Raw genomic sequence first — 11288 nt, 5'->3', positions numbered from 1 at the left:
CGATTGACCTTTTGTAACAAATATTGAACATAAATACATTACGTTTTATTTTTTTTAAGCTGTCTGCCATTTTTCACTGCTTTTTTGTTTTTTTTTGTTACTACACAATGTATCATGAGATGCATTGATTTTCTAGTGACCATGAGTTCAGTATTTTTAAAGCTACATGGTGGGATACATTGAAGGCACTATAAAGAATAACCTATATTCACTCCACATTCAAACGGCACTAAAATGGCAAACTCACCGTATAGGAAGGACACAATGGTGGATAAGGAGTAAAACCCAACACAGCTCATGAAATGAAATGAAATTTCTAAAAGTAGTCATTGCTGGTCAGTTTACTCGCCTGACTTGTTTTATGAAAATGGTGAAATAATCACGACTGACCCAGATACTTGATGTGCTCATATTTGATTGTCAAGCTTCATTTTATCATGACACAAAATGGGGTGGATGCTTAAGTTTGTCGTGCTCGGTGCCACATCAGCCTGGAATTAGTTGAACACAAGGTCCATCATTTTTTTTTTTTTTAATTGGTAGACATTGGCAGATGGGTTAACCTTGGTTGGCAAAAATTTACAAAAAGCATCCTGGTTTGCTCCATAGCTGCTAATGTATTCAAAATGACCAAAAGAAAAAACCCACAAAAAACGTACAATACCTCTATATACAAATTCATCACTCGCTCTTGACATACAGCAAATAGTTTACAGTTTAGATCACAAAAGAAATAGTTCACTGAACTATGGCAAATCTGCCTGGTATTAAGTGAAATCATTCTCCCAATATGGTTTGAGATTTCTCATTTTGCACTCTCCCATTCCTCTGCTCTTATTTTGGGAAGTTTTGGTACTACCTATGCAGAACAATAAATGATAAACAAAAACAAAAAAGAACATGTTCAATGGACATCACAGTGCACTGGCAGTCATTTTTTAAGACAAACAGTTTAAACATATCTGCACAAATCCTATTATTCAGAACCAAACTGCTACTCTTTGGCCTTTTAGAGGCAGAAAAATTATGGTAACCTCCGGTGTTAGGTCTCCTCCTCATCCCTGTTTTCAAAACTCTCCCACTGTCATCGGCTTGGGGAAGGGGAAGTGGGATGAATTAAAGTGACTACACTAGAAATAGCCATTAGAGTAAGGCCCGGTCACCCTGACCACATAATACTGTCTCTTCTAACTTTCTAAAGGCAGACTGATTATTCTTACAGTGAGACCATTAAAGTTTATTGCCGCCCTCGTTTCTGTGACCATCGGCAGGTGCATGTTCAGTGAGGCTAATTAAACGGTTGTTTTTTTTACTCTTTTGCATGAACAAAGCGCAGGTTGGTGGGGCTCGGTGTGACAATTTTGCAAACAACCGCTCTCTCAAGTTAGTACCTCATTGGAAATGTAACATGAGTGTGTATGTGGCTCAGGTTATGTGTGCATTCCAAGTGAGCAAGCCCCGTCCGTCCTTCCCCCCCTGTCTGGCCGTCCGCCTTCGCCGCTCGCCCTTCGTCACACGCTCAGCAGCCAGAAGAAAAAGAAAATGGCCACGAACAGGAAGAGGGAGTCTTGCCAATTGTAATTCCCGTTGTTGACATCACCACCGTTGCCTTGGGCTTCACCTGCGTACTGGTCTAGAAAGATACGTGGGAGGGGGTGCGGGAGAAAGGTGGTGCAGAGTTATACTGTACATGCATTAATAATTAAAATGTATTTACGCATTTGTATTCATCCATCCATGTTCCATACCACTTATCCTCACAAGGGTCGCAGTTCTTATTAATTTATGTCAAATAATTTGTAAATATTTATAGTAAATAACAAAAATATAAGTCGAATAATCAATTATATATATATATCCATCCATTTTCTGAGCCGCTTCTCCTCACTAGGGTCGCGGGGGTGCTGGAGCCTATCCCAGCTGTCATCGGGCAGGAGGCGGGGTACACCCTGAACTGGTTGCCAGCCAATCGCAGGGCACATAGGAACAAACAACCATTCGCACTCACAGTCATGCCTACGGGCAATTTAGAGTCTATATATATATATATATATATATATATATATAGTAACTACCTCCTCTGTGAAATGGGTCATTGCCATTGAAGACAGTTGTGAAGAAGCCGAAGGGGAAAGCGCCTATGCCAAACGACATGTGAAAACTGGTGTCGCTGAAACCCTGGAACATCTGAAAAGCAGACGACACTTTGAATTGGATGAAAGGCGAACGGAGCTTCTGCACTATCTAACACTAGAGACAAACATACACACACCTATTAGCAGCCTTTTCATATAATGGTCGATTTAGGAAGCACATCTTGTCCATTAGGTGTCAGTGTGGTCTTTGGTGCTAAGGAGTATTAGCACTATGACACACACTGTAATTTCTCGTGTCTAATGCGCACCCATGTATAATACGCACCCTGAAAGTTGGCCTAAAATTCTGGAAATACCTTCTACCCGTGTATAATGCCTTTTTACAATGCATGATTTTGCTTCTACCCATATGATCAAAACATGAAGTATTACCTGTATTTTGTTAATTTTTTCAAATAATTATTCTGAAGTTAAGCACTTTATTTGAACAGATAATACTTTGTTTTTATTTACATGCTCTTATTTTGAAATTCACAGCCCTACTTTTATTTAGTAAGTGAGAAAACACACAGTTGTGCTCAGACGTTTGATTACCCAGGCAGAATTTGTAAGGTGTACAATTCTTTAAAGAAAACATGAAGGACCAGGCGAAACACATTTAATTTTATTTTATTGGGATTCAAATTAAACTGTCACGCATTTCAGAAAAGCATTATAATTAATCAAAACATAACCATAAATACATTCATGATGGTTGCTGTTTAGTCATCAGTCGTATTTAAAAACAAAAAAACAATATTTCACAAATTCTGCCTGAGTATGTAAACTCATGAGCACAAATGTACATTTTTGCAGTCATATGTACCCCTGTAATATTGGAATTAAAGGTGTAGGCTACACCTTTTTTATAACCACGAGGTGGCGGTGGTATACAACCTCAATTCCAATAAAGTTGGGACGTTGTGTTAAACAGAATAAAATGATTTGCAAATTATGTTCAATCTGTGTTTATTTTGAATACACTACAAAGACAAGATATTTAATGTTGAAACCGATAAACTTGATTGTTTTTAGCAAATAATCATTAACTTAGAATTTTATGTCTGCAACGCATTCCAAAAAAGCTGGGACAGAATCATGTTTACCACTGTGTTACATCACCTTTTCTTTTAACAACATTCAATAAATGTTTGGGAACTGAGGACACTAATTGTTGAAGCTTTGTCGGTGGAATTCTTTCCCATTCTTCCTTGATGTACAGCTTCAGCTGTTCAACAGTCCAGGGTCTCCGTTGTCGTATTTAGCGCTTTCTTAATGCGCCACACATTTTCAGTGTGGCGCAGTCCAGACAGGTCTGGACTGCAGGCAAGCCAGTCTAATACCCGCACTCTTTTACTACGAAGCCACCCTGTTGTAACACGTGCAGAATATGGTTTGCCATTGTCTTGCTGAAATAAGCAGGAGCGTCCATGAAAAAGACGTTGCTTGGATGGTAGCATATGTTTCTCCAAAACCTGTATGTACCTTTCAGCAATAATGGTGCCTTCACAGATGTGTAAGTTACCCATGCCATTGGCACTAACACAGCCCCATACCATCACAGATGCTGGCTTTTGAACTTTGCGTCCATAACGGTCCGGATGGTTCTTTTCCTCTTTGGCCCGGAGGACACGACGTCCACAATTTCCAAAAACTATTTGAAATGTAGACTCGTCGGACCACATTATATGCAGTGTTGCATATAATGCAGTGGGGGTGCATTATATGCAGTGTTGCGTAAGCGTGCAGCCAGTAATTTCTATCACTAGCAGGGATTCACTGTTTTCCATTTTCACTTCCTGTAGGTGAAATGTACTTTTGTCACTACAGAGTAGATGCAATAAAAACAGACTCACCCCGCCTCTGTTTTCTGGCTCAGTTCTCTGTCCCTGAGGCCTTGGAGGCGTTTTCAACCTGAAGACCAAAACAGTCATAAGGACACTATTTAAGGTCATCACACACAGACATACACAGTACGCAGGACACAGGGTGTACCGGGGGTCCTCTTGACTGGAGGTCCCTCGTCCATACAGTGGGATGACCTTGTCTCTGCTGATGCTCGCTTTACACACAGGACACTGGGGTCTGCTGGGCCTCGTCTCCAACCACTAAACAGAGCAGCAGATGAAAGGAAAAATGGTTAGTTTGTAAGAGGATGAGGCTGACGTAACAATGTGCATACAGTAGTAGTGACAAAGCTCACGATCAGAAAGCCTTGATTTACACTGCAGTTCCACATGCCCAATTTAGATTTAATGCCGATAATCAGATTTTTTAGACTATTTCCATGTACATTTCAAGTGACGCATATACAATATGGCTGTGTTTACATTCACGGAACACATGAAACAACTCGTCTATCGCTAATCATCATTGCCCATTGAAATGAACTGAAATGCCATTAATCCGTTCTAGCCTCTCCCCCAAAAAATGATAAAAATGTTTGTAATGTGTTTTGTTTAATGAGAAAAAATAGCATTCTAGAACATTGTTCTTTATTAAAACATACAATAATGACAATTAACTAGAATGTAAAAGAACCTAAACCATTTTGCACATATCTTTGCTTCAATTCAATGACCATTGTGCTGCTCCTTCTAGTGTATGTGCCTTATCCACCTGCGGACAGTATAATACATGGAGACAATCAAAACTCCTCAGTAAACTGCAGTAATATTAGTCATTCTTCACAAAGGACTGAGATTAGATCCAAGTGTTGTATTTATTATCTGTCTACACGTGTTGCTCCCCCATTTGTATTCAAATACCCATTGCTTAAAGAGTCATAACACCACCACACCGATGCTATTAGTTAGCCCATCTATAGCATTTCCCATTATGTGATAGAATTAAGCAGACTTTAAGGCTATGTTATGTGTTTGTTTTAAATACACATGTAATTCTCTTTGTTTTGTTTAGTTAGACCATAAACTTCAACTGGGAGTGGCAATAAACAGCAAGATGCCTCTTTTTCTTTTGAAGAATTGTTCACTATATGCCAAACTGCTTCTTGTTGTGAAGTGACTTGAGTTGGGTTCACTGCCATCATATGCGATATGAATTTGATTTTTATCCACATTTGTATTCTGATCTGAATATATCAGATTTTGTGTTGTTTTTTTTCTTCAATTCACTCTGCCATAACGTACAGTATATCTGAATTGTGCCACAAAAAAACAAAACAAATGGGCCTTTTGAACAATGCCACAGAGAAAGAAGTGGTAAACAGAAGCATTAACGGCATTAGTATGTTTAAGCTGTACTAAGTCATTTTACGTGTGCCGATTTTTTTTTTTTTTTTGAATCAGTTTATTTGAAAGGGGACAATGCAATTTCATAAAACACATGAAATACACATGGTTAAAAAAGCCAGAATTAGCCAGAAGGCTAGTTTTCATCTGTAGTCCCCTGGCCATGATGTAAAAAAGCAGTAAAATACATCTACAAGACAATATAATACAGGATACATAATCAAAGACTTACTATACTATTAAGAGAGAATAAAACCACAAATCATTTGATCATAGCAAAAAAAAAAAAAAAAAAAACATCATAACATACTTGTCTTTTAGTGTTGGCAGCTATAGGTGTTAACTAGCCACATTTTCAGTTTTTTTGTGAAGGCCTTGTATGTTGTAAGCAGTTTAACCTCCTCAGCTACTGAGTTCCACTCACCAGCGCTCCTCACTGACCAGGCTGACTTACTGAAAGTGCTCCTGCGCAGAGGAATGAGACAGTCACCTCTGACAGAGCCTCGAGTGACACGCTCACAGCTGTTTCTTTGGCTGATGAACTCAGCCAGAGGAGCTGGAGCCAAATCATGCAGTACTTTATAAATCAAATTTAAATCTGCAAATATGTGAAGACTGTCCCAGTTTAAAAGACTGTATTTTTTTTAAAATTGCACAGCGATGATAGTGCCTTGGTTTTTTATCCATCACTTTAATTACTTGTTTGTACAAACCTTCCAATGGTTTTTTTGCATTCTGACCAGCCTGGTACCAACTGGTTATGCAATAGTTAAAGTGACTTAGAATCATTGAATGTAAGTAAATTTTTGCGGCTTCACTTGACATTTCATTTTGAATTGCACGAAAATTTGCGAGGTTTAATTTAATATTTTTACACAATTTGTCAATATGGGCTTTAAAGGAAAGCTGTGAATCTATTATTAACCCAAGATATTTGTATTGGCTGACAATTTGCATTTTTTCTCCATTAACAAGTATGTCGGGGTCAGGTGATACTCTATATGTTTTAGTGAAATACATGCCTACAGTTTTAGAAACGTTTAGCTGTAGACAGCACTCCTGCAACCAAGTTGTATTAGTGAGTTTAGCAGCAACAGTATCTTTGGAGCGACCATGAACAAAGAAAACTGTGTCGTCTGCATACATTACGCACTCTGCTTCAGAACAAACAGTGGGCAAATCGTTGATATAAAGACTAAATAAAAGGGGGCCTAATATTGATCCCTGAGGGACTCCAGAGGTTAGCCTAAGAGACTCTGATCTGCAGTTGTTAACTGATACAGATTGTGTTCGGTCATGCAGATATGATTCAATCCAGCTCACAGCTTTGCGAGAGAAGTTAGTTAGACCATAAACTAACATTTCCAAATTACATCACACGCAAATGTAATGACTATTAAGCTTGGCTCAACATTTCGTGATCTGATATAGTGTTATAGTTAGACTTTGAATTTCACTTCATTTATAACAAATGATTACCATTTAATTACATTTCATTTGTGCCCGAACAGACAATTTTCAACGCCCTTAATGTTGCTGTTTTTATGACTTTTGGCTTGTCCCTGTCACCTTAACGCAAAACACGTTCACGTCAGCCCTTAATAGTTTAAGCAAGGCTAGTTTGCCTCATTAATTGCCTGAAAAGAGGACAAGAAATCATTTTGTCCATTATCTGAGACTCACGTTACGAAGAGTTATGTGCCTTTGTCACTTTGCGTTTTCGGCATGTATGATGGCACACGCAAAGTTAAGAGAAGCACATCCCTTTGTTGTTGTTGTTTTCAGCGTCAACATTTCTTGCCCACTGAAAGCAGAAAGTCCTTTTTGATTCGTTTTGACAGTCGGAACCAGTTTGAGAGCATGCTACTGACGCTTTTAGGACGTAAGTGGAAAGTCATGACTCTTGTTTAAGTTCACCCGTCTATTCGTTGCCTTTTAAGCAAATGCAAATCTTTAGACTGTTTTCCGTTGAAGAGTCAATATTGAAATATTGAAGAGATTGATGTGGAACGTCACGAACAAAAAGCATATGATGGTAAAAGTGATTAACACTTACTTGATGGAGGCAAGGCCAGCTGGAAAGAGAGAGGAACAAAATTATTCATTTGTATTGTGACAAATATTTGTAACTTTACTTTTAAATGTGCTCATTATAGTGTTACATGTTCTTTAGGGTGGTTGCAGTTATGTAGAACTGCATTGCATGTGTTGCTGTTTCTATTGTAATATTTTGTCCCACAAAACAGGACAACCCAACAAAATAACTCTGATACAGTGCAGTTGTTCAAAACTGCACATCACAAACACAATAATAGTTTGTGAACATTTGCAAGGTTATGCTTTTAAAGTTACTTTTTGTCATAGTTGGTGAATGAACAACATAAACCAAGACACAGCTGAGACAAACAAGACACGACTTGATACGGCTCTGCGGACACATGGTCGCAAACACACACGGACAAACAGAGACAGACCCACGAACACACACACACTATGACAATGTGGTGTTTGTGTAACACCGGCTATCAGATGGCTGACATTCCTTTCGAATACGCACAGAGCTGAACAAAATGTCCAACACTGAACACACTACTACACGATTCCGCCGGTCTACATCTGTTAATGCGGCAGCCTCCTGTGCTATCACATGACACCAGAGTGGAACAGCCATCTGATAAATCCAGCGGAGGATGTGGGTGGTTGGCTAGCAGTTTTTAGGACTATTTAAGACCCACTTTTCCAACACTGCATTACAATACAACTGTAACGTATCGAGTTTGCTCTGACGTGCTGCAATGGATCAGCGTTATAATCCTCAAGGCTTGCAAAGGGGTGGAACATTTCAAGAAAGTTTCGAGTAAATTTCCATGGGAATTATCTGGGAATTACGGGTCATTTAAAGGAAAGGTACCCTATTCAAGCATGAATATAAGCATGTTGTTGTTTTGTCATTAGCCGACACACATGCAAAATACGAGCGAGTTTCCTTTCAGCATCCGTATTTCATCTGGCAAAGTACTACTCCAAATATAGGCCACTGATTGCAAATTAGATTGACAATTTTCGTTAAAAAATGTATCTAACATTTCCAAAGCTTGTGCACACAAATTAAAGTCTAGCAAAGCGAAAATTTTTATTTGGGAATATCAAAATAATTCAAGCATAGGCAAATGTAATCAAAAGGCAACAACATTAGGTACACCTGCAGAATCGACAAGAACTGTATAAAAAATGTAAACATGAGCTACCTCAATTCAACATTAGTATTTATATTTCTTCCAATGAAAAACATGTTCTATACGTTGTGGTGTAGAGCTGCACTGCGCCATTCTGAGAGCTGTTTCTAATATTATGATGGCAACTGCTGTGCAAAGTTGCAGCAAGTGAGCTGATGTCATCACCCTGTTGCCTTTCTGATTGTTGCATCATATTACAAAGTCTGGAGGCGTCAGGGGAAGCAAGAGCATGGTGGGTAAGCATGGCAACTAAACTATATCAGCACACAACGCTGAAATCAACGTTTACGTCTGTGCAGCACCTGCAACTAAAAGCCCAGGCAGAAAAAAAAAAAAAAAAAGACTGTCTACAATTTAATGGGAGTCCCATTTGTCAATGCTTCAATCCAGCCGCTCCCCTATCTGGTTGCTATTCAGACTACAGCTTTGTCTGCAAACTCGCCACCTTTTTGTGCAGCCAAAATGCTTGTGCGCATCATCACGTTCCGATCTACGGGTGAACAATTACATTTCCGTTCACCTAAATGCAGCATTCACACCTCATTTGCAAACTCATTTTAAAGGGCACATCACCCGTTATCATGTTTATATATATATATATATATATAACACAATGGCCCTTGCATTTCATTACTAAATAGGTTTTTAGCAACAAAGAGTGAAATCAGAAGTCATGGAAAATAGTGACAACCAAATATAAATATTGTTGAATTTATGTTTCCAGGCGTTTTAGAGCATTTTGACTGAACTTTCAAGACCCACGCAATATTGTGTTCTGTGACAATATAAGCTCCGAACGTATCCTAATCACACCAGGGGGAAAAAAAATTGTGTTTTTAGCTTTTTCCATTCTTCAGCAGTAGAACATGGGCTGGTTTCACCAAAAACACCGCTTTCTGACCACACAGCGAAGGAAAGCAGCTTTATGTGAAAAGAAACACGTGACTTTGAGGCTATTATTGCTGGCTTTCGCGACACCTCAACCTATAAAACAACAAAAACCAAACTGAGAAGGGGCTTTCGATGGCAAAATAAGAATTTATTTACAGATATACATCTACGACGCACAAAGTGAACGATGCTGGCTCAACACATGGCTTGAGCATGTCAGAGGTGTTCCTCATTCACTACCGCAACACAGTCTGTTTATACCATAGTAACCATATATATATATATATATACACACACACACACTCTGTTCGAGTGTGAGGTGCTTAAACCTGTCTAACTTCCAACGTGTTGGCATTTCTCCTCCTCATAATAGAAGCGACAAGCTGAGATTGACCCCCCCCCCGAATCTTTATCTTCTACTCAAAAGCTGTGCTGATCTCAAACCCAGAGCAATGCGACACCGCCATCTCCAGGGACCTGTTAGTCGTTATGGGATGGGATCTGGTGAGAAAAAGTGATCAAATCAAATTAAATAAATAAGGAACTTTGCCATATCTGTACAGATCTGCCCAAATAAAAGTAGCAGCGCCGTTTTTCAACAGCCAGATTGTTTTAACCGCACAAACAATGGCCGACGGTGGATGGGAATTTAAAGTGATGTGAATCGTTCGTGTCTCAATGGTAGAACAAAGGTGATCGTCACATTTGGAAGTGTGACATTGAAACAATGAGCGCTATTTTAAAACAAACACGTTTGTGGCACATTCCGTGGATGAGAGTCCCTTGAACGCTGCAAATGATCTGCATAAGATGAGCCAGCAAGTTAATGTGTTACAAACGGCAAGTCAGTGGTTCTGTGTCAAAACATACAAGGTCAGCGTGCGCCGTACGAAGTGCAAAGCTCACACAAACTAAGAGGCATATTGGCAGTGCAAAACTCGTGTTTACGTTGGGCTCCACCCACATTGGTAATGCTCACTACGTTAAAACTGAGGTAAACAAAGACCGCACGGCGTCACAATGATCAGTCTGGTTAAGCGACGAGACACCGAGAAGTCCCCCATCCCCGAAGCCAGCCTCGGTCGGTCCGTACCAGAACAAGTGGCCGCACATACTGATGACAGCGTCCTTAGCACTGTCGAAACAAATGTTGCACTCGAAGCTGCCTCGGTCCCGATCATCTTCCCCGTTGCCGCCGCCCGATCCGTCGCGGTCTTTGCTGCTCTCCCCGCCCGGGTATCCGCCTCTGCTCGCCGGTCGGCCGTCACTCGACGACCGGGGGTCCGCGGCTGCCATAGTAAGGTACCGTGCGAGTGAAAAGGGTTCACGCACAGAGCCGTCACACGAAGGCCCGACCCGAAGGAACGTCGTTCGGCTGTGAACCACAAGCGACGAGCCCACGGCTGTCACTAAACTAAAGCGCTGCGTCTGACGCACTTCCGGCATTCACACTTCCGTTTCCGGCGAAAACAACAACGCTCTTGTCCTCGATCGTCATGAACAAGTAAACGGAAAATAAAACATAATAATATTGTCAAAATTTCAGAATCATTAATAAAACTACAAAAAATAATAACAATAAAAATCATGCAATAATAGTCATAGCAAAGATAATCATCATAAAAAACAATAATAATAAGAAGAAGAATTTTACGTCTAAAACAAATGCAAAAATAACAATTATTCCCTATTACTGTAAATAAATAAATGGGCAATAAAACAACAACAATAATAACAACATTATTATAACAATATAAAAATAAAGTAATAACAGT

The 11288-nt window shown here is 39.6% G+C and overlaps 1 protein-coding gene across 2 annotated transcripts; it reads right to left on the bottom strand.

The window, feature by feature from the left end:
* Positions 1–517: 517 nt before the first annotated feature.
* rnf5 (ring finger protein 5) lies at positions 518–10967 on the bottom strand. 2 transcript variants are annotated; one of them, XM_061759190.1, is made up of 6 exons: positions 10607–10967; positions 7443–7461; positions 4131–4243; positions 3992–4049; positions 2076–2187; positions 518–1633 (listed from the first exon to the last, which is right to left on the bottom strand). In XM_061759190.1, exons 1-6 carry the CDS (start codon positions 10957–10959, stop codon positions 1512–1514), a joined length of 777 nt encoding a protein of 258 aa, XP_061615174.1. In that variant the 5' UTR covers positions 10960–10967; the 3' UTR covers positions 518–1511. The 2 variants fall into 2 exon arrangements, with proteins under 2 accessions (XP_061615174.1, XP_061615176.1); XM_061759192.1 differs by lacking the exon at positions 2076–2187.
* Between the last annotated feature and the right edge of the window lie 321 nt (positions 10968–11288).

The sequence above is a fragment of the Phyllopteryx taeniolatus genome, chromosome 21, assembly GCF_024500385.1.
Source record: "Phyllopteryx taeniolatus isolate TA_2022b chromosome 21, UOR_Ptae_1.2, whole genome shotgun sequence".
NCBI lineage: Eukaryota > Metazoa > Chordata > Actinopteri > Syngnathiformes > Syngnathidae > Phyllopteryx > Phyllopteryx taeniolatus.
The sequence above is the reverse complement of the archived record's forward strand: the minus strand, read 5'-3'. Positions and strand labels throughout refer to the sequence as shown.

Coding starts and splice junctions, on each gene's coding strand:
- rnf5 (XM_061759190.1), bottom strand. CDS start 10,959: ATGCCGGAAGTGCGTCAGACGCAGCGCTTTAGTTTAGTGACAGCCGTG. Junction 4,050..4,130: donor TCCAGTCAAGAGGACCCCCG/GTACACCCTGTG, acceptor TTTGGTCTTCAG/GTTGAAAACGCCTCCAAGGC. Junction 1,634..2,075: donor TGACCCATTTCACAGAGGAG/GTAGTTACTATA, acceptor GTATCTTTCTAG/ACCAGTACGCAGGTGAAGCC.